Below are 23,415 nucleotides of genomic sequence, written 5' to 3'. Positions count from 1 at the left end.
ATGAAGACCCATCAAATTTGGCTGTGACCCACCGCAGTAGCCAACTTAGCATCCTAGTTAGTCCTGCCCAAGTAGTCAGCCATGGAGCCAAATGAGGAAGAGGCCCACACTTACCACCACCTGGTTGTTGACTTGCACTATCTCGTCCCCCGGAAGGATCCCGCTGCTGCAGTGCTCAGCCGGGGACTGGAAGGGAGCAACACGTGCAACAAACAAACAAACAAACAAACAAACAAACGTCAAGATCTCCTTTGCTGGAAGGGAGAAGGAGGCAACTTGGACACTCTCACTCTTCGACAAATCCAAGTAAGCAGCTTTCTTGGACAGTGAAAGTTGAGACTGGGGGAGGGCTGGGGAGTTGCTGCAGAGGGGATTAAGTATTAACTTCAAGCTCTGACCTTTGGGGTAATTCCTGCTCAGCAAGGAGGCAAAGGAATGAAGAAACTAGCTGGGCTGAACAGCGTGCGCGCACACACACACAAACACGCGCACACGCCAAGGTTTTGGCCAAGCTTTGGATGACGCAGAGTCACTGTCGGGGGGGGGGGGGGAGAAAGCAAAGCAGGTGGGCTAAGCCACGTTCTGCCTGGCACAATCTGAGGAAGAAATATGAGCTCCCCCACCTCTAGATGAGTTGCTTGGTTTCCCACACAGGCTCATTTCAGAGACCTGAAGTCACTGTGGTGGGGCAGGGCAGGGCACTATTTTAGGACCTAAGTTAATGCTCCCTTCTTCCCTATGGGAAAACCCAGAGTGCATTTCAAGGCTTAAGCATTCATCCTGATTTGTTGCGAGGAGATGAGGTGATGCTGGCTATGAGCATTTATGCCAGTTGGTTCACAGGGAGGACAGATGACGTTGCACCAAAAATCCCAAACTTTCCAGTGCATTTTCCTTAGCGTGAAAAGTCTGAGGTTTCAGGGAAGCAAGTCTGTTGCGCAAGACCTCCCACAGTCAACTATAATTGTGCACCTTCAATTTGCCAGCATGAAACCGAAATATAGTGACAGTCTGGGAATGCCCCTAAGACACAAATAACCCCCTGTATCTTCTTTCTGACTCACCTCTGGGGCAGTTCCCGATATGAAATGGAGACAGGTGGGCGAGGACTTAATCTCAATGCCCTGAAGAGGAAAAGATGTAACAGACATGGTCACTGAGACGGTGGCAGAAGAGATCTTAGCTCAATAAAAGAGCATTAACTATGCACACAAAAGTTGCCTGGTTCAGTTCCAGCAATGCCAGGCTGGGCTGGGAAAGACCCGTATCTGAGGCTTTGGAGACACATATTTATCCCTCCATGGAGTTCGAGGTAGCATACATGGTTTTCCCCCTCCCCATTTTTATCCACACAGCAACCCCTGAAGTAGTAAAGGTAAAGGTACCCCTGCCCGTACGGGCCAGTCTTGCCAGACTCTAGGGTTGTGCGCCCATCTCACTCAAGAGGCCGGGGGCCAGCGCTGTCCGGAGACACTTCCGGGTCACGTGGCCAGCGTGACATCGCTGCTCTGGCGAGCCAGAGCCGCACACGGAAACGCCATTTACCTTCCCGCTAGTAAGCGGTCCCTATTTATCTACTTGCACCCGGGAGTGCTTTCGAACTGCTAGGTTGGCAGGCACTGGGACCGAACAACGGGAGCACACCCTGCCGTGGGGATTCAAACCGCCGACCTTTCGATCGGCAAGCCCTAGGCACTGAGGCTTTTACACACAGCGCCACCCGCGTCCCTGTGAACCCCTGAAGTAGGCTAGATTAAAAGACAGTAACTGGCCCAAGGTCACCCAATGAGCTTCATGGCCGGGTAGTGATTTGAACCCTGGTTTCCCAGCCTGACTCAGTATAAGGCATCTTGCTATACCAGCAGAATAAGAGTTGTAGTTCAGCAGCAGAGCGCCTGCTTTGCATGCAGAAGTTTGCAGGTGAAATCCCCAGTATCTCTGGTTAAAAGGATCAGTTTGCAGAATAGATCTCCTTTCCTTTCTTCTCTATAATCTTTGTTTTCTTTAAAAACACCCGTTGTTTACAGGACAGCTAGGTGTGCTTAGAGCACAGTCACAGTGAAGCTCCAGCTGTCTTAATTTGCCCAGAAGCAATTTTATGTCATGGGCTCACTGCTTTTAAGTACCCAACAACATCCCTGCCTGACTCTGTTTAAGACAACTTAAAGGGAGGAGGGAGAAGAGTTCATTCACCCTGCCCGTGATGAAGGTCAACATTCTTTCAATAAAGGACAATTATTCTGGGGGCTTCCAGGTTGCAGGAGAGGGACGTGACATTTTACTTTGCCAACCCAGCTTTGACAGACATACATAAACAGGGAAGGCCATACAGCTCAGGGCCAGCACACCTGCCTTGCATGCAAAAGGTTCTGAGTTCAATTCCTGGCATTTCCAGGTAGGGCTGAGAAATACTCCCTGCCTGACACCCTCAAGAGGCGCTGCCAGTCAGTACAGATAAAGCTGAGCAGCGTGAAATGCTGTTTAGCCGCATCATGTTGCTTTGTGGGACTTTCCCATCCTCTCCGGTAGGTAAGTAAGTGCTAGTTGTTGTGATTGTTATTTATTATTGATTTCCTGCTCCTGTTTCTTATTTCATGTTGGAGCAGCCAAATATCACAGCCGCCTTTATAAGTGCTGGATATGCACTTTATAACAGTGAGTGGGGGCTTTGCACTCAGCTCTTTTGCCTGCGACAGCCTTGCAAAATAAAATAAAATAAAATAGCCTGGCAGGCTCACCAGACTGTCTTCTGGACCTGCTGCCACAAGTTCCACTGTCTCCAAGATGGCAGTTCGATGCAGGAGTTCAGCTGGACTGTAATTCAATATGTGCTCGCAGATTCCGGAGATGTGTCTGCCCTGCAGGGCGCAAAGAGGGAAAACTCATTCTTTTAGAAGAAGCCAAGTGGATTATGAACCTTCTGACAAAGGTAAGAACATATGCAATTGGAGGCACAAGATCCTCCTAGATCTTCCCCTACCCCAATTTTTTAAAAATGCATTTGCTAACCGGGAGGTTACATGCACACCATAAATTTATAGCACATTTACAGCACTTTCATGGTCATGGCTTCCCCCAAGGAATCCTGGGAACTCACTGAGCTACAATTCCCGGGACACTTAACAAACTGCATTTCCCAGGGTTCTTAGTGAGAATCAACATGCTTTAAATGTATGGTGTGGATGTGACCTGGGCCAGGAAGCATGATGCAGACCGGTCTCCTGCTGTCTCGCAAATGGGATAAATATGGTTTTGATGCAGCTTACTCCATCGTAAGACTATGCTATTTACCTAGATTACACCAAGTGTTCAATTTTGAAAGAAAAATAATTGCTCCCAGTTCACACTCTCCATACTATTCAGTATATATATATATATATATATATATATATATATATATATATGCTTTCGTAGATTTTCACGGGTACAGGAATGCAGGTTTTGGTGTCCTCGGGTATCTTCCCGTGTAAAAGTTGGGGTGTCTAGGCGACGTTTCGACGAGGTCTCACTCGTCATCTTCAAGATGAAGATGACGAGTGAGACCTCGTCGAAACGTCGCCTAGACACCCCAACTTTTACACGGGAAGATACCCGAGGACACCAAAACCTGCATTCCTGTACCCGTGAAAATCTACGAAAGCAAATATCTCACCTCTACGGGGAGGAAACCTTCCAGCTGAAGATGACGAGTGAGACCTCGTCGAAACGTCGCCTAGACACCCCAACTTTTACACGGGAAGATACCCGAGGACACCAAAACCTGCATTCCTGTACCCGTGAAAATCTACGAAAGCAAATATCTCACCTCTACGGGGAGGAAACCTTCCAGCTGAAGATGACGAGTGAGACCTCGTCGAAACGTCGCCTAGACACCCCAACTTTTACACGGGAAGATACCCGAGGACACCAAAACCTGCATATATATATATATATATATCTCAATAGGTTGTTTCAGGCTTCCACAGTGTGGTACGCTCTAGATGTTGCTGGACTCCAACTTCCATCAGCTAGCATGTCCAATGGTCATGGATGATGGGAACTGTAGTCCAACAATATCTAGAAGCCATCATATCAACTACAGTGGTACCTCAAGTTACAAACGCCTCAGGTTACAAACGCTTCAGGTCACAAACCCCACTAACCTGGAAGAGTTACCTCGAATTGAGAAGTTTGCCCCAGGATGAGAACGGAAATCGTGTGCCAGCGGCACAGCGGCAGCAAGAGGCCCCATTAGCGAAAGCATGCCTCTAGTTAAGAACAGTTTCAGGTTAAGAACGGACCTCTGGAATGAATTAAGTTCGTAACTAGAGGTACCACTGTACTCCGGTCCTACAGCATGATCTAGTTTAGCTGTTTTATCTGTATCTAGTAAACAAAAGCAAAACTTTGAAACTGTCAAGCTTGGAGTTGGCATGCATTCATCATCCCTAATGAACTTAAGAAATGGGAAATATGCTGTTTTGGAACATTTTCTGCTGTACATCCCTGGTGTGCACAAGTCCAGAACAGAGGCGGCGGACACATTTCTCATGCCAGTAAAACATACTTGGCCATCTGGGGGGGCTTGTGTACTTGACAATGTCCAATTTAGATTAAAGGGACCTGAACATCCCACCCCCCAAAAAATAGCTGTCAGCCCAAGAATTTAAAGCAAGATTCCACATCAGGCTTCATCTCATAGCGCATTCCATCCGCAGATTGCAGTACTTACAATCAGTAAAATCCGGTCCTCCCTCTCAGACACAGTGCAGTCCTGCAAGTACAAAGAAAACCAAGCTAGACTCTTCAAACTCTCCCAGAAACAGGTAAGAACTAGGGTCCTTCCAGATAACCTGTTCACCTGATCATTCATCCTGATTTGTTTGCAGGGAGATTAGACAAGGTTGTTTATTCAATGAGAATCCATTCTTGATTTGTTTATGGGGAAGTTAAATGCTGCTGCATCAAAGCAAGTGTGATCCCACACTTTCCTCTGCATTTAACTCATCACTTCGCTTATCATGAAAAGTCTGATCTTTTTGGAGAAGCAGGTTTGTTGCACAAGACCTCTCAATCAACACTAACTGGATAGCTTGAATTCGCCAGTATGCGACTGAAACCCACCCAAAGATAGCAACAGCCTGGAAGCAATTGTTCATTCAAAAGCAGCAGGGATTCTCTCTGAGTGTACTAGTGACCAGGGAAACAAGCTCACCTGCGCAGGTGCAGTACAGATTGCATGTTAATTCCCTCCAATGTCTACCCCCGCCAGTTGCTTTATCCACACTCCTAACTCTGGGTGCCTCCAGGCAGTCCTTATCTTGCAGATCCATACCAGAAACTTAGGTTTGCACAATTAAAGTGCTTGGCCCCAAAGGACTTTCTGCAGTTAGGAAAGTGATGGGGAAATGCACCAAAACGTGTGGGGTGAACAAATGATCAACAGGAAGATGTGTAGACAATCCTGCAAGCAAATCAGGATGAATGTCCATTGTCAGATAACTGCCTTGCAAACAAATCAGAAGAACACTCAGTAAAGGCTGGGCATATTCCAACTACCATGCAAGTTTTGTGCAAGCAAATCAAGCTGAATGCTAAAGCAAACAGAATATCTGGAGGAGCCATGAGAATGGTGGGTAATGGCTGCTAGATCCTAGGTTTGGCTCAGCTCCCTTCTCAGGGTCAAGGGATGGATATATTTTCTACATGGAGTACCACTGAACATTTCCCCCGCAGCATTAAAAACACACAGAGAAAAATAAGAACACCATTAATGCATTTCAGGGTTTTCATTTTGGTGTGAGAGAGACTAAAATAGTTTTCCAAAATCTGGTGGCCTCCAGATGTTTTGGTATATAACACCCATCAGCCCAGTCCAGCACAACTGTAGTTCAAAATACAATCTAGAGGGCACCAGGTTGAGGAAAGCTGTACTATAGAGGACAGCTCTGTCTTTTCATCTGCTATCCACAACTCAAGGCAAGTCTCATCAAGCTGTGCACACATGGCATCTTAAATGTGCACAAGCGTGCATCTGCATGCGTGTGCATTGGAGGCAAGTTGCCCTGAGGGATCTGGCTTTCAGCTATGATAGCCAGAAAGATTGCGCAGTCATCAATCATGTGTGTTCCACTCGATGGTATTCCAGGATCAAGAAAGATCACACTAGGGCATCTTATCTTCAAACACTGACCTTCCCCCAGTTAACGTAGGGTATTAGGTTCCAAGTAATGCCATGCACACATCTCAGAGGGAGGTACACATTCCACAAAATGATGTGTTTTGGGATGCAATTAAACTGGAGGTAAAATGACTATTTACTGTTCTGCTCAGCACATGCTGATCCAATGGATTTTTAAAATATCCCCTTAGATCCCCCCCTTAAAAAGAGAGAGAGAAAGTGCACTAGTTAGAGTGCTGGAATAGGACCTGGGAGACCAGAGTTAAAAACCCCAAACAGCCACAAAGCTCATATCCCAGCTTTCCTCCAAGGAGCTCAAAGTGGCACAAACAGTTCTCCCTCTCCTCATCTCATCCTCACAACAACCCTGTAAGGTAGGCCAGACTGAGAGAAAAAGACTGGCCCAAGATAACCCAGTGAGCTTCACTGCTGAGTGAGGAATTTGAACGTGGGTCTCCCAGGTCCTAGTGCAACTCCACTCTAGCCACTACACCATACTGGCTCTCATACATGCATCCAGCAAAAGGACAAAACGGAGACAATGCATTGTCAGGGACAGGCGCTAGAATTCAGAGACTGTTCCAGTTAAATAGAGACAGTTTGAAGATATAACAATCCTGCACTGCAGCACAATTAGAAGGAGTCTTGAGATCTCTTTAAAATACAAACACTAAGTTTTAAAGTCTCTGCCCCCTTCTCCAACATGCACCACCCTCAGGCTCCCAGGCTCAAGCCCAAAGTCTCAGGACCAGAGACTCAGATTTCCCAGCAAATACTAATGACAGGAACCCAACTGCACAAACAAAACAAATACTTGTGGGAAGTGGGGAAGGGAAAAAAGGAAGAGTGAAAAGCAGAGTACTAAGAGACACTATGAAAGAATATGAAATTTTCAGAATACACACATCTAAGCACTACCCTATAGGCCGGAGAAGGTTTGCAGATCACAGCTGAATGAAGACCTTCTCCCACCACATTCCCAGCTTCCCTTCCCATCCATCAAAATGAGTTGGGCACATTCTTCTTTCCTGGTCATTTGTATGTTTTTTATCTTAAAAGCACTACAGAACGAACAATACAGGCTGCATGCCCACCATATATTTAAAGCACACTCACTCCATGGATCCTGTGAACTGTAATTTACCCTTCACACAGCTACAATTCCCTTACCAAATTACAGTCCCCAGGATTCTTGGTGTGTGTGTGTGTGCTTCAAATGTGCAGGGTGTATACAGCCCTAAAAAGACACAAACTCTCTCTCTCTCTCTCTCTCTCTCTCTCTCTCTCTCTCTCTCTCTCTCTCACACACACACACACACACACAACCTTTGCTTCAAAATGCCATAAAATATCATTCACCTGGTAGGGCACCCCTAAAGATCAAATGGTTTTTGTAGAGGTAAAACATTTCCACTTATAATGCTACAATGGGAGGGGGGAACTCACCTCAAGTTTCTAGCTACTTCTACTTAGATAAAGAAGCCAAATTCTTTAGTTTCTTCTGCAACATGGCACACCTTGTCACGCCCCTCCCCTCCGCTCCCAGCTCTTTTAAGAAATCTATAGCATGGAGCTTTTGACAATTTCTTGCTATTACGACCTTCACAATTTCTTTCCTTTCCTATGCTCTCATCTAGAGCTGGCGGGATTTTCCAGTAGGACCATTTGTCATCAAGTCCCTCCAGCTCATTCCACAGATTCCATCGCAGAAGGTCACACAGAGAAGGAACATTTTACAAAGAAGCTACCTACCGCTGTGCCTACCTGTAAAAGCTTCCCTGAAGAGACTCTCTCTGTCTCCCCTCAGCGCATATGCTTCCTTTCACTGGGCTACATCCAACTAAAAATGGAGATTCCCCAAACTCAGCTATCCAGCCCTGACCCCGATCCCAAAGCGTGACTCACTGGATTATTTCTACAAAAAACAAGTCGCTCCTTCACCCCCGTCCAGTTTTGTTTACCTCGCTCTTCTCGGTCTCACTCCTCCCACCCATTTCTGGTCAGCTGCCATTTCCCTCAGTTCATTCAAGTTCAGAATAGGGTGTCTCATCCTCTGTCAGCCAACAATGAGCCACAGAGCTTGGCACCTTACAACCCACAGATGGATGGCCTCTCTGACCCAAACATGGGGGCGACCATCTTTCTGGAGCAGCGTACCTTTAAAGTACACTCAACACATGTTCTTTTTCTCAAAGAATTCTGGGCCCTGTAGTTTACCCCTCCCAGAGTTAAAATTCCCAGAAACCCTTAACAAACTACAGGGCCCAGAATTCTTTGAGGGGGGGAACGTACTTCGAATGTGCTTTAAAGGTGTAGTACGTACACAGCCTTTATTTCCTTTCTGAACAGTTTCCTAGGAAACACCCTAAACTAAGGGATTAACAATAGAAATATCAATCCAGTTTCAAATCCAACACACACACAGACCGGGAGAAGAATCTCCACTTAAAAGGCTTGTTGTAAAAGGAAGGTTTTTTGAAAAAACATTGAAATGACAATGGAGAGTGTCTCATGTGTTGTGGAAGGGAGTTCCGAAGGATTGACCCAGTTCTTACATCATAAAACAAACCTCCTGATGCAATAGTATCTGCAGGAGGCTCATTAAACTTCAGGCCAATTTGCAGACTGTTTCTTAACACAGCTCAGCTATGTACATACAATATATTTAAAGCACCTTCTCTCAAAAAGAATAATGGGAACTGTTGTTTAGCACTATAGAGCTATGGTTTCCAGCACCCTTAAACTACAGTTCTCAACATTCTTGGGGGCAGGTTTTAAATGTATGGTGTTTACACAACTTCAGTTTTGAAATCACACCAAACCGCAGTTAATGAAGTTTCCCTATGGATTATTATTGTTGTTATTCAAACTTACAGCCCACTTTTCCTCATAAGCATAAACTCCAAATGAGTTACATTTTAACACACAAAAACACTTCGCACAAAGTCCAAAAAACAAAATAAAACACCATAGTAATTTCTTCCAATTACTATAACAGCAAACAAAAGCAGATCACATGAACACTTAAAAGATAGCTAGATAGAAAGGAGAAAAGAAAATTCGTAGCCATGCATGTTCTGTTTAATAATAATAATAATAATAATAATAATAATAATAATAAATTTTATTTATATCCCGCCCTCCCCAGCCGAAGCCGGGCTCAGGGCGGCTAACAACACTAAAACAGTACAACATTATAAATACATTCTAAAAATTAATTAAAATACAAATTGATGGCAACCATAGACTAAAGCTTTGTAGAGATTGCCAAAGGAGGGAGTCAGGCTGCGCCCTGACCAAAGGCCTGGTGGAACAGCTCTGTCTTACAGGCCCTGCGAAAAGATGTCAAGTCCTGCAGGGCCCTTGTCTCTTGCGACAGGGCGTTCCACCAGGTTGGAGCCGCAGCCGAAAAAGCTCTGGCTCTAGTTGAGGCCAGCCTAACCTCTCTGTGGCCTGGGACCTTCAAGATGTTTTTATTTGAGGACCGTAAGTTCCTCTGTGGGGCATACCAGGAGAGGCGGTCCCGTAGGTACGAGGGACCTAGGCCGTATAGGGCTTTGAAGGTTAGAACCAGCACCTTAAACCTGATCCTGTACTCCACCGGGAGCCAGTGCAGCTGGTATAGCACCGGATGAATGTGATCTCGCAGCGAAGACCCCGTAAGGAGTCTCGCTGCGGCATTCTGCACCCGCTGGAGTTTCTGGGTCAGTCTCAAGGGCAGCCCCACGTAGAGCGAGTTACAATAATCCAGTCTGGAGGTGACCGTCGCATGGATCACAGTGGCTAGGTCAGGGCGAGAGAGGTAAGGAGCCAACTGCTTAGCCTGGCGGAGATGAAAAAATGCCGCCTTTGTTATAGCTGCAATCTGCGCCTCCATGGAGAGGGAGGTATCAAAGATTACACCCAAACTCTTAACGGACGCTGCTGGCATTAATTGCACCCCCGCAAGAGAAGGGAGTTGCCCCCTCAATCTCATATCGTCCCGTCCCAGCCAGAGGACCTCTGTCTTCGAAGGATTTAACTTCAACCGGCTCCCACGTAACCATCCAGCCACAGCTTCCAAGCATCTGATCAGTGTGTCTGGGGCCGAGTCAGGATGGCCATCCATCAACAGATAGAGTTGGGTGTCATCAGCATACTGATGGCAGCCCAGCCCAAAACTCCGGACAAGCTGGGCAAGGGGGCGCACAAAGATGTTAAAAAGCATCGGGGAGAGAATCGCACCCTGAGGCACTCCACACACCAAGGAGTGGCGGGATGACAATTCCCCCCCAAGCGCCACCCTCTGTCCCCGACCAGAGAGAAACGAGCGCAGCCATTGAAGGGCTGTGCCCTGGATCCCCACGTCGGCAAGGCGGTGGTCCAGGAGTTCGTGATCGACCATGTCGAAGGCTGCTGACAGGTCTAGAAGAATCAGCAGCCCCGACCCGCCTCGATCCAGCTGCCTACGGAGATCATCTGTTAAGGCGACCAGAGCCGTCTCGGTCCCATGACCAGCGCGGAAGCCGGACTGGAATGGATCCAGAGCCGATGTTTCATCCAGAAACCTACCAAGCTGTTCCGCAACCGCTCTCTCAATCACCTTACCCAGGAATGAAAGATTCGAAACCGGGCGGTAATTGGATAGATCTAAGGGATCTAATGATGTTTTCTTTAAAAGCGGGTGCACCACTGCCTCCTTCAGTTCCCCTGGGAATGTCCCGGTGCCAAGGGACAAATTGATGATATCCCCCAGGGGGGCCCGCACCTCGTCTGGACACGCTCTAATCAGCCAGGACGGGCACGGGTCGAGAGGACAAGTGGTGGGCTTTCCAGCTTGGAGGAGTCTGTCCACATCAGCTGGGGATATCCGGTCAAAGTGGTCCAATACTGGACCCGAGGACAGTCGAGGGGCCTCCAGTTCCTTTATTGTATCGAAATTGGCAGGGAGGTCATGGCGGAGCAACAGGACCTTCTCCGCAAAAAAGCTCGCAAATGCCTCACAGCTGTGTGTCAAATTGTGTGTTAAATTTGGCTGTCCTTCGAGGGACGTTAAAGACCGAATTATACTAAATAATTGCGCCGGGCGAGAGCTGGCGGATGCAATGGAGGCTGAGAAGTAGGACTTCTTAGCGGCCTTCACTGCCATCTCATAGGTTTTCATAAAAACCCTATAAGATGTTCTTGAAGCTCCGTCACGGGCACCCCGCCATACTCGCTCTAGCCGTCTGAGGTCCAGCTTCATTTTCCGGAGCTCCTCGGTAAACCAGGGAGCCCGGTTTCTGCGGGGTCGCAGAGGGCGCTTAGGTGCGATCTCATTGATGGCTGCCAGGAGCTGGGTATTCCAGCCCTCAACAAGCTCAGTCAATGAGTCGCCAGGGGGAGCAAGGTCCCGCAAGGCTTGACGGAATCTATCAGGGTCCATCAGCCTCCGCGGGCGAGCTCAAATCGGCTCGCCACCTAAGCGGGGGGGGGGGGGTGGAACGTCAATCCTGGCTTTCAGAGCGTAGTGATCAGACCATGGCACCTTCATCGAAGGAAACATGATCACATCTATACCGACGCCAAAGATCAAATCCAGCGTGTGGCCTGCTTGATGTGTGGGGCCCGAAACAAACTGGGAGAGCCCTAGTGTCGCCATGGAAGACACCAGGTCCAGAGCTTGTGAGGAGGGAGTGGCATCAGCATGGATGTTGAAGTCCCCCAATACCAATAGGTTAGGGAACTCCAAGGCCCAGCCGGCCACCGCCTCCAGCAGGCCTGACAGAAAACAGGCCTCCAGCAAGCTTCCCAGCAGGCCTCCAGCAAGCTTCCCAGAAAACACACATTATAGGCATTGTCTTTGAACAACTTACCGCTTTCATAATCTCTGCTAGATCTCCACACAGCCAGATGATGTCTTTGCTGGCTGAAAAATCGTTAAGGTGGGAGAAGAGATACCTGCAAGAAAAGATCAATGAGCCTGCTTCCTACATGCCAATACCCCCTACTTGATACTCAGAGATCCCATTTTAATCCCATTTCTGTCTACTCTCCACCTGACTTTGGTATTACAGGTAAGTAATACTGCACTGAAAAGAGAAACACTGCAAGAGTAAACAATACTGTGCTAAACAAACCATCAGTCTGACATGGTATATGGCAGCTTCCTATGTTCTCATAGACAGTCTGAAAAACCACTAACATCTGGCTCCAATTTGGCTCTCAGAAAAATGGCCTCCTACTTGATTATGCCGAGCTCTGGCATTGGCCCAGCAGCCAGTGGGTGTTTGAAGCTGAACACAGGACCTCCAATTTCCCTTGGTACCTTTTCTCTCAGACCAAAGAGATGAAGACACAAGCTCAATGTTTACTCCTTATCTTCCCTCGGGTACAGAACTCTACAAGTGAATCATCATTTAAACACTCCCAAACCCTTTCCATTCAACACACCCATCTCCCTTAAATCTGCATGAAACCTTTCCCCTCTCCAGCCCTTTTATATTATTTTCCTAAGTTAATTCAGTGTACAGACTACCTCCTCTCCACTGCCCCAAAGTAGATAACAAGAAGCAGTATCTGTGTGTGGGGAACATTTGGCCTTCTGGATGTTCCCATCACCCACAGCAAGCATACCCAATAGCCAAGAATGATAGAAACTATAGTTCAGCAACATCTGGAGGGTCAAAGGTTCCCACACCTGGTCTACACCAATGGGGTTCTGTGACAAAACGCTGCAGCGTGGAAATCTACTGTTCAGGATCCCAGCCACTCCACTCCATTCCATCTCCCAACTTGTTTTCCGTTCTCCCCTAAGAGCCGGTCAGTGTTCCAGGACCACAGAGTATTACTCAGTCCTCATCTGACTGTTTGGGAGATTCATTCACAAACACACAGCTTTGCTCTTTTGGATGGCAGGTGCCATTTCCATGGCATAAACAGCACCCACAGCCTGAACATTATAAATAAAGGGAATGGAGAAGATGATCATGACAATCTTTACCTCTTGAGCCATAAGAAGAGACCCTTTGCAGCGCCAATCAGCTCCACCACACAGCCCAGGAGGTCCGAGGAGGGTTTCTCCATAGTGTATCCGTCGTAGGTGCTAACTTTCCTACGGCTCAGGATGAAGGTTTCAATCGTCCTTACAATGCCTTGCAGCTTCTCAGTCAGCACCTGCAGGTTGGTCGTTGCCAGGTCATAGTTCTAGGGAGAGGGAAACAAGCCCAGCTACCCTCACTAATGGAAACAAAGGCTTGTATACAGATAAGTTTCACTCAAAGTAGGGGGGTGGGATTTGGTTCAGTTCGCATTTAAAGGAGAAATTAAACCAAATTCGCACTTTTCAAATCGAGAACTCAAACACAGCCATGCTTTGAAATTGACACTTCTCTTAACTTTGCAGTGCAGTTTCCCAGCTAAATAATGCTTACAAAAAACTACATATAGCAAGGAGAAACATGCAAAAAAATGAAGATATTGGTGAAAATAACGTACAAAAATGCATTATATTAGGAGAAACTGCTCGCAAAAATAGGTGGTCACAACTGCACAACTGTGTTTAGTGTTGCATGAAAATGCTGGAGATTTTTTTTATGAAGACACATAAACAGAGAAGATTGATGGAAGAGATCTGTGTGAGAGATAGGCAGGAGCGATTGATTAAAATAGAGAAAATTCATAGTACAAAGGATAGTCTAAATCAGGGGTCTGCAACCTTTAAGACAAAAAGAGCCACTTGGACCCGTTTCCGAAGGAAAAAAAACCTGGGAGCCGCAAAACCATTGCGACATTTAAAGCATGCGCGCCGCTGCCCTCCGATCTGACAGCGGGCGGGAAGGTGACGTCGGGACGGAGCGTGACTAACGCACGCACCGCCCCCATGCGACGTCACAGCCAGTACAGCACCTGCCACAGTGGGGAGTGTCGGGGCGCACAATGCGCCTCCTCCCCTCGCTAGTATCTGCCCCGGAGCCGTGGCAAAGGTGTAAAAGAGCCACATGCGGCTCCGGAGCCGCAGGTTGCAGACCCCTGGTCTAAATAATTAAGTTTTCAAAAGAAAGAAGGGAGGGAAGGTTCCCCGATGAATCTCCATAGGGCAGGGCCTGCCACGCTAAAGGTTTGCTCCCTAGTGAAGGTCAACTGAATCTCATGGGTGGAACCACCTTAAGGGCCCCGTCATAGTTGAGGTGGAATATAAGGAATCAGATGGTCCTCAAGGTACTTCAGAGGCCCAAGTTGTTGAGGGATTTGTGAGCCGCACTGAGGTTCACAGCCATGTGCTCACCAATACACAAAGCTGCTCCACAGCTTCCAGAAGCAGCTCCTGATGGCCAACGCGCCTCATGCCCAGATCCTCCAGGTCCCGATATGACAGATGAAGCAGCCCCTTCCCAGTCAGGCCCCACGTCTCAAAGGGATAGTCTTGTAACGCTGGATCCAAACCTAAACGCAGAAGAGGAAAGCATTTGATCCTCTTTCTTTCATGAAACTGGCCCAGAAGTTTTGGAAAGAGCTATAGATCAATGGCAGGGCAATTGCTTGGCATGCAGAAGGTTCAAACTTTGGCATCTTCAGTTAGGAGGTGGGTGGGGAACCATTTTTTTTAAAGCCCGGGATCCTTTTTGGGTAACCATGGAGGGGTCACATGCCAGTGGTAGGCTGAAAAGTGGCAGGAGCAATGAATGTCATTTTTACCTTTGCATAGTAGGTTAGTTTCCAAATACACTCACACAGCCCCCCCCCCCCGTCCCCATCTTCCATCCAGGCATGCAAGAAGCATTATCAGAGTCCAAGGACTCTGTTTTCTACAGCTGATAACAAATTTGGCAAGGCTTACAGAATCTCATATTTTAACTTTGAAATCACATGTTCGGGGGAGTCTTGGGAAGGGAGCAGAAGAAAGACGTTGTCAAGCATCATGTGGCCACAAATATTTTTATGACTTTGGTTTCTTCCCCAAAATCAGAGATGGAGAAGCTGTGCCCCTCAAGATCTAGTGTGACTACAAATCCCATCATCCCTGACTGTTGGCCATGCTTTGGGAGGTGGGGGTAGCCGATAGGAGTTGGAGTCAAACAACAGATGAATTCGCAGCTGTGATTTTTCATTGCAATTACTTTTTTGCCTTTTCCTGGTTGTTGCATTTTAAATTGCAATGACCCACACTGAAATCAGTAGTGAGGAGGAGTAGGACATTAATTCTTTAAACTAACACTTCTACAAGGCCAAGGTTCCATGTTCCTGCCCTAAATCTAATTACAAATTACAGCTGTTTTATTGTAAATGGTTGTAACCTGTCCTGAGATGATGATGATGATGATGATGATGATGATGATGATGATTAACTACCTTTCATTGTAAGATCTCAGGGCAGGATAAGTGAGAAGTGGGATAGAATGCTGAACTTCATTTGTGGCAACCCACCCTGCAACCTGCTGGTGATAATAATTTATAATAATAATAATTTCTTATTTATACCCCACCCATCTGGCTGAGTTTCCCCAGCCACTCTGGGCGGCTCCCAATCGAGTGTTAAAAACATACAGATGGTTGAGTAATAAATTGATTAACAGTAGCAACATAAATTCTGTAAACAAACACATCTGGAAGACAAGGCTTCTCTATCCCTGTCCTAAATCTAATTAGAATTTTATTTTTGCAAACAAAGGAGGACTTGGCTGATCTCTCTTCCTCTTCCCAGCCACCCCCATAGTTTTCCAGTTCTGTTTCCTTCAGGGCCAGATTTAGGTTTGATGAGGCCTTAAGCTACTGAAGGTAAAGGGGCCCTTTATATGTCCAGCTGTCCTTTGTCAACAACAAATTGTCGCTGCTTTTTGTGTTGAATATATATTATATGGTAATTTATGGACCTAATAGGTATCTAAAGCCATTTGCACAATAACACATAGGAGCCTACACAACACAAAACACTGTTGCTGTATGTAGGTTTTATTTTATTTGTTTTTTATCTTATATTTTGGAAATGTACATCCAGTGGGTTTTTTTTCCTTTAAATTTTTCTGGGGGCCTCCAAGAGAGTGGGGCCCTAAGCTATAGTTTGTTTAGCTTATACGTAAATCTGGCACTGGTTTCCTTGCTCTCCCAGGTCTGCAAATTTGGAAAGAAAGCTGCCCTGTGTTAAGAAGCCAGAAGTGGGCAAAGGAGGAGGAGAAAGTCATGTCTGACAGCTACCTCCAGATCCTTTCCTTACCTCTCCACAGTCAACACATGGAAAAATCGGGCATGTTATGGCAATCACAACACTGTTTGGGGGAGTGGCTTCTCCTCCCACTCCATTGAACACGTAGTAACCGCCCGGCCAGGTAAGAAGGGCCTGCCCAGAGCAGGAATGTGCTTCATTCCTGTGGGCAAAGAGGTCGGCTCTTATTCACTCCTGCCATCTCTGTCATAGTTGCAGTTTTAGCTCAGATTTACACCTCCTGGTTCCTACCAGTTCCTCGAGTATGGGCCAGCCTCGAGTCCCATGGAGGCGCAATAGCCGGATACAGCACCCTCCCAGCAACACCCACCTGTCTGATTTAAAAAGATTCCCCCAAAGTTCCGCTCTCCCTCTCACCTCTCATCCAGGCCACCACCATCTTAGTATTCCAGGTGGAGATGGGATCCATGTTCCAAGCCCTGGCTTAGTCCCTTCTGGACACTCCTATTCGAGGATTATGTTTCCGTTCCAGGGAAATCACGGATGAAACTCAAGACGCACCTGCAGGTTCCAGCAGGTAACTCCCAGCTGGGTTTCTGGTTAGTCCGCCCACTTGTCACTCGGCAGTAAAGCCCGCCTTCTCTAAAACGCAGGATTCTCTAAGGCAGTTAGTAAATGTTGTCCACCTGTCCCCCTTTGGGGAATTGGGAAAGGTAGAGGGGGCAGTTCACCCCCGTTCAAAGCAGCTCTCATTCTCCAATCCTTGGGTGCTGATAACCTTTTGGCTGCTGAGAAGGCACACACTCCCTCCCCATTTTCGAGCGTCTGATTCAACAGGATGCCACACAAACCAGTTTCACCGCCTTGTCTAACTTCCTTAAAGATACAGTGCATTTATCACTCTGAAGTTTGCCTGGAAAGGTAAACCTGCAGTCTTATACATGCTTATGGGAGAGCAAGTCCACCTAAAATATGCGGGGATGTAATGTCTCAGTAAACACACAGTGAAGAAAAGGGCTGCGTAGGGTCTTTCTGCACAAAGGTGTGCCATTTATCATTTGCACAATTGCTCCAGTAGGCCCTGACGAGTGATTGATGGTATTGAAAATATTCCTGAACCGCCCTTCATCAGAAGACTTCAGGGCTGGGTGCAAAACTGAAACAATGCACACAACATAAAAAGCAGAAAATGAAAAACAAAAATCTAAACACATAAAATGGGAGAATATTTTTACTTGTTTACATTTATATCCTGCATTTCCTGCAAGGAGTTCAAGGTATGGCTCTCTTCTCCATTTTTATTTTCAAAACAACCCTGTGAGGTAGGCTAGGCTAAGAGACTGTGACTAGTCCAAAGTCGCCCAGTGAGTTTCGTGGCTGAGTTGGGATTTGAAGCTTGGCCTCACAAGTCCTAACCACTACACCACATTGGGTCTCAAAAAAGATGAAGAAGCAGTTCTGCCTAAAATTCTATCTAAAATTCCTGGTCAAATAGCAAAGATGTTGGTGTCAGACAATAATATTTTTTTAAAACAATCATTTATTTTCCACAGCACTATCAACATTCAAATTGTACCCCACTGCTCTCCATTGGCATTTATTTCAACCATTTCTCACATGGAAAAAGGTAAAGGAATAGTGTCTGGCACATCAGTGAACTGGAGACGAAACCTGTGGCTGGTGACCATTAACCATAGACAGTCAAGCCAGCTCCTACCTGCATATCTTCCTGGGAAGGAATACAGGAAGCTGCCTTATACCAAGTCAGATGCTTTTCCAAAATCAGATTTCAAGTCTAGGGTTTGCACATTCTCAGGTAATTTATTTATGCCTTTACTGCTAAGCAGTAGCACTCCAGTTTGCTAATCCTAACCAGGCAAGACTGGCTCTACCATTGGGTAAGGTGAGGCAACTGTTCCAGGCAGAAGATGTGGAGGGGACAGCAGCAGCAGCTCCTGCCTCCTGTTCTTTGGTTATGCTAGAAGAGATAGCCAAGTATAAAACCAGGTGATAAGATATAGCCCTCGAAGGCTTCCCATCACTGAGCTCAATGCAAACAAAATCCAGAAGTATTCATTGTGTTTGCAAATACTACAGAGCTGAAATTGCAGTGGTGATTTTACATTATGGCATGTTCATCTTAAAATCAGGGTAATCTGAGGATTTTGATCACTTGGATGCAAACTCTTGAAATCTGAAAGTTAAGTTACAAAAATAGGTAAAGGTACCCCTGACCATTAGGTCCAGTCACGGACGACTCTGGGGTTGCAGCGCTCTTCTCGCTTTACTGACCAAGGGAGCCGGCGTTTGTCCGCAGACAGCTTCCGGGTCATGTGGCCAGCATGACTAAACCGCTTCTGCGAACCAGAGCAGCGCACGGAAACGTCATTTACCTTCCCGCTGGAGCAGTACCTATTTATCTACTTGCACTTTGATGTGCTTTTGAACTGCTAGGTGGGCAGGAGCAGGGACCGAACAACGGGAGCTCACCCCGTTGCGGGGATTCAAACCGCCGACCTTCTGATCAGCAAGCCCTAGGCTCTGTGGTTTAGACCACAGCGCCACCCGTGCCCCTTTGTTACAAAAATATGTTGCAGCAATAATTTCAGAGCTGCCAATGCCTACAGAGCAGTATTTTAAAATAAGGAAAGAAAGAAACCTCCACATGATCAAATAATGATCTTCAAACTATTCAATGCTGGTGTGAAGATGAGCTCTAATCACCGCTAGAGGGAGATAAATCAGCAGACAAAGAATGCCAGAGATCTACTCATCACTGAAGACATCACTGCATGCATAGCTACGTATCTATGCTGTTACATCATGGAATAATTATTCAGTAATTTCTGTGTCAAAGTTGAGTTGCTGGATTGCTTTCAAGAGGATTAGCAAATTCATGAAGGGTCAGGCTATCAATGGCTAGTAGCCACAACAACTGTTTTCTACCTCCACTGTCAGAAGAGGCACAGGCCCCTAAATACCAGGTGCTGGAACTCACAAGTGGGGAGTGCTGCTGTTGCACTCAGCTCCTGCTTGTGAGCTTCCCATCAGCATCTGGTTGGATTCAAGATTCAGGATTAGATGGGTCATTGACCTGATCCAGCACAGCTCTTCTTATGTTCTTAAATGTTTTCTGCAGGTTATTGCCACTAAAAGCATCAGAGCAGGACCAGTGAAAAGAAAAGTTGGTGACCACATTGCTACATATTTTTTTTTTTTTTTTGCACTAAGGCTGTGTACACGGTATGCCTTCAAAACACGTTCAAAGCACATTCTTTCCCTCAAAGAATTATGGGCACATTCCCCCTTAATATGTACATTTTTGTTAACATTGCTTGGAGAACTGCATCGCACAGTAAGTGTGAATTTCAAAGGATGGCTGTGTTTTGGTTCTCATGTTGTTTTGGGAAGTGTACAATTTAAATGCAAACTGAATCAATATCCCTTGGAAACAGACTGGTCCTTTTTGAATTATTTTAATTTTTTGAATGCAGGTCAAGGCAGAGAATTGTGAACTGGCTGAAGGTGAAGTACCTTTCTCAGAGAATTTTGTATGCTCTTTTGGATTCAAAGTGTCTTCTGAGACTCTCTTCAAACTTCTCTTGCAAGGGCTCCAACATCAAACTGCACGAGCAGCATTGCTGTTCATCACACCACCTTGCAGTTCCACTCAGGGGAAATGCAATCCCACAGCTAACACCAGTGTGAAACACAAAAACCAAGTTCTGCAAACAGCAAGAAGTTTCAGGGGGAAGCTGGTTTCCTTTGCCAGGAGGTCACTGCAATCTTGTCAGCATTCTGCAATATTTGTGTTTATTTACAAATATACAGGTGGAGCACAGCTGAAGATGAAGCTTGCACATTCCAAGAGACAGTCAACAAATCCATAGAAGATGGATACTGACTCAGATCAGTGGTCCATGTAGTTCAGTACTGCCTACACTGACAGCCACGGACTCTCCATTGTTTGAGGCACAGAGTATTTTTCAGCCCTACCTGGTGACGCAGGTGGCGCTGTGGGTTAAACCACAGAGCCTAGGACTTGCCGATCAGAAGGTCGGTGGTTCGAATCCCCGCGATGGGGTGAGCTCCCATTGCTCAGTCCCAGCTCCTGCCAACCTAGCAGTTCAAAAGCACGTCAAAGTGCAAGTAGATAAATAGGTATCACTCTGGCGGGAAGGTAAACGGTGTTTCCGTGCGCTGCTCTGGTTTGCTAGAAGCGGCTTAGTCATGCTGGCCACATGATCTGGAAGCTGTACACCGGCTCCCTTGGCCAATAAAGCAAGATGAGCGCCGCAACCCCATCGGCAAGTTGATCACGACTAGACCTAATGGTCAGGGGTCCCTTTACCTTTACCTACCTGGTGATACTAGGATTGAACCTGGGACCACTGAGCTACAGCCTTTTCCTGGTGCTCCTTTGTAGCTTCTCTAGGGAACTGCTAGCATCCCCACAGTTCTGAGCCTAAACCTCAGTTCTGTGTCCTTCTCCAAGCCGTAGCCTATTGTATTTGTTTTCACACCAATTTGTTCTCTTCCCCCTGGCTGGCATGGATGGGTATCCGGATGAGTAATCTCTTCTGACAACCATCTTGCCTTATTAGAGTCCCAAGAAGACAAAGCCCCAGAATCGGCTATCAGCATTCATTTGTTAATTTTCAGGAAGCTGCCCACATATTTGCCTTGGGGCAGCCTACACTGATAGTCCTGTTTGGGAAAAATCTGATCGAAATGGCACGCACGCACACACACACACACACACACACACACACACACACACACACTATATTTTTCTGGTTTTGACATTTTGCAAACAGCCCTGGAATTTTTCACAAAGGCCAGGAAATCAGGGGAAGGGAATCTATGACCTACCAGGTGTTGTTAGACCACAACTCCCACAATCTCTGGCTGAGGCTGATAGGAATTGGAGTCAAGCAGCATCAGGCAGTGATGGCTAGTGCCTATTAGGGCTGGCAGGATAGAAGGCAAGGAGACAAACATTAGGCGGAGCCAGAGCCAGTGACAGGCAGAGCCAGCTACTTCTAGTTTTTCCCTTATCCTTTTCTTTGCTGAGTTCTACAAGGACAACACTGCATCTAAGGCAGAGCAAGCTGATAGCCAATGGGCACCTTCTAGACCGGTTTTAAGAAGGCAGACAGGTGGGGGCTGGCTAAGGGCTGACAGGTCGGTGGGGAAGTGCCCCATTTGCCCTGATAGACTAGCATCCAGTCAGTCAAATTTGATGTGGGGCTGGCAGATCTGCAGCCTGTTTTAGGGATCACTTTCAGTGCCCTCTGCTTGTACATTGATGCATGAAACAAATATTGCCAAGAGACCAGAGGTTGCCTCAGAGCTCTCGTCCAAAGACAGTTAAACACTATTGCTGCTACCCTGGGCTGCTCACTGCCCAGAGAAGTGGGGGTAAATATAACAGAAGGCAGATGTTGTCTCCGTGCTTCCAAGATCATTCCACAGTAATTATCTTTTGCCCCACCTTATTTGGGGAAGAAGAGCAGGGGCCAGCAGATTAACAGGAAGCAGAGCATAAAGATAATCGCCTGTGATTTATTTCGGGCAACTGTATGGCTCAAAGTAATCTGCAGCTGGTCCATTGATTGGAGCTGGTGGGTTTCCTCTCTGTGTGTAGACTTGAGTTGTTTCAAAATATTACACAGTGTAGGGCCTAGGCATGACTGGCTAAATATTTGATACTGATGAACTGTCACTCCAAAACTCATGCCACTTGCAATGAATAGGTTCCACAATTGAATCACCTTATAAAATTCTGCATTTTTTTTGGGAAGGGGTTTAGTTATGGACAGGACAGGAACATTCATCACTTTTTGTCTATGCCTGGCAGTCTCTAGGTTACATTACTGTCTCATGTTATATGTAGGGCTGCCTTTATAGATGGTTCAGAAACTTCGGCTGGTGCAGAATTCGGTAGTCAGGTTACTCACTGGGGCAAGGCATTATGAGCATATTGCACGGATCTTGACCTGACTGCACTGGCTTCCAATTAGTTTCCAGACAGACTCTGGTAATATGATTATGACACCCCTTCCCATATTTCTTACTTTCACAACAATTTATTATGGTACAGTTGCTTTTTTATGGATCTTCTCAGCAGGTATCTGTATAAGTGTAGGTTGTTGTTGTTTGTTGTTGTTGTTGTTGTTGTTGTTGTTGTTGTTGTTGTTGTTGTTGTTTTGCGCTTCTCGGCACAATGTCCTGTGCAGGGGAACCACCCATACCACCCTAAACCCAGCGCTGTTCAAAGTGCTGGGTTTGACCTACAGTATAAAGCCTTAAACAGCTCAGGACCGCAATACCTGAAGGAACATCTTCCCATAGGCATTTGGTTGGTCACTGTGAGAACAAGATGCTAGTCTAGACGAGCCTTTGGCCTGATTCTGCAAGGCTCTTTTTATGCTTTTATATTCAGTTAAAAAAAAGTTGGAATGAAAAAAATACATTTCAGAGGATGACGGATGCATCTTTAGGTCACCTCCCCATCTTTACACTCACTGACCTTTCCCACAATGCATCTGCTTTAGGTGGCAACCTTGTGAAAGCACCCTTTGTTGGTAAGGCCTACAGGTACAAAAGCCTGTGTTGTATAGTTATAGCCGCATTTTGGAAAGACTTAAAAGATGCAAACTTTGAATACTTGGCATAAGGCGTATTGCCATTATGGAATACAGTGGTACCTTGAGTTACAGACGCTTCAGGTTGCAGACGCTTCAGGTTTCAGACTCCGCTAACCCATAAATAGTACCTCGGGTTCAGAACTTTGCTTCAGGATGAGAACAGAAATTGCATGGCGGCGCAGCAGCAGCGGGAAGCCCCATTAGCTAAAGTGGTGTCTCAGGTTAAGAACAGTTTCAGGTTAAGAACGGACCTCCGGAACGAATTAAGTTCTTAACCCAAGGTACCACTGTAGTATTGTAGCTGCACCAGCTGAGACTGGCAAGAGGAACGAAGCACAAAGACATCTTTCCTGGAGAATGGCAGAGCTTCATTTTGTCTGGAAAACCAAAGACCAGTCCCAAAGGTTTCTACTAACTTGTAGATCACATAAGAACATGTTTTACAGTTGTATACTGTTATAAATCCTGGTGTATGTATGGGAATG

At 46.4% G+C, this 23,415-nt stretch overlaps 1 protein-coding gene across 1 annotated transcript in view; it reads right to left on the bottom strand.

Annotated features, from left to right (window-relative positions):
• The window catches only part of CNKSR1 (connector enhancer of kinase suppressor of Ras 1), a 35,375-nt gene extending 18,256 nt beyond the window's left edge, over window positions 1–17,119 (bottom strand). Inside the window, exons 1-8 of the mRNA XM_077931988.1 lie at window positions 16,698–17,119; window positions 14,406–14,563; window positions 13,122–13,324; window positions 11,995–12,079; window positions 4,712–4,753; window positions 2,739–2,858; window positions 1,065–1,124; window positions 115–186 (exon numbers count right to left, since the gene is read on the bottom strand). Of these exons, the coding sequence (XP_077788114.1) occupies window positions 115–186; window positions 1,065–1,124; window positions 2,739–2,858; window positions 4,712–4,753; window positions 11,995–12,079; window positions 13,122–13,324; window positions 14,406–14,563; window positions 16,698–16,749 (792 nt within the window). The 5' untranslated portion in view covers window positions 16,750–17,119. The remainder of the gene's footprint in view (window positions 1–114; window positions 187–1,064; window positions 1,125–2,738; window positions 2,859–4,711; window positions 4,754–11,994; window positions 12,080–13,121; window positions 13,325–14,405; window positions 14,564–16,697) is intronic.
• Between the last annotated feature and the right edge of the window lie 6,296 nt (window positions 17,120–23,415).

Source organism: Podarcis muralis, chromosome 7, assembly GCF_964188315.1.
Source record: "Podarcis muralis chromosome 7, rPodMur119.hap1.1, whole genome shotgun sequence".
In the NCBI taxonomy this organism is placed as follows: Eukaryota; Metazoa; Chordata; class Lepidosauria; order Squamata; family Lacertidae; genus Podarcis; species Podarcis muralis.
The sequence above is the reverse complement of the archived record's forward strand: the minus strand, read 5'-3'. Positions and strand labels throughout refer to the sequence as shown.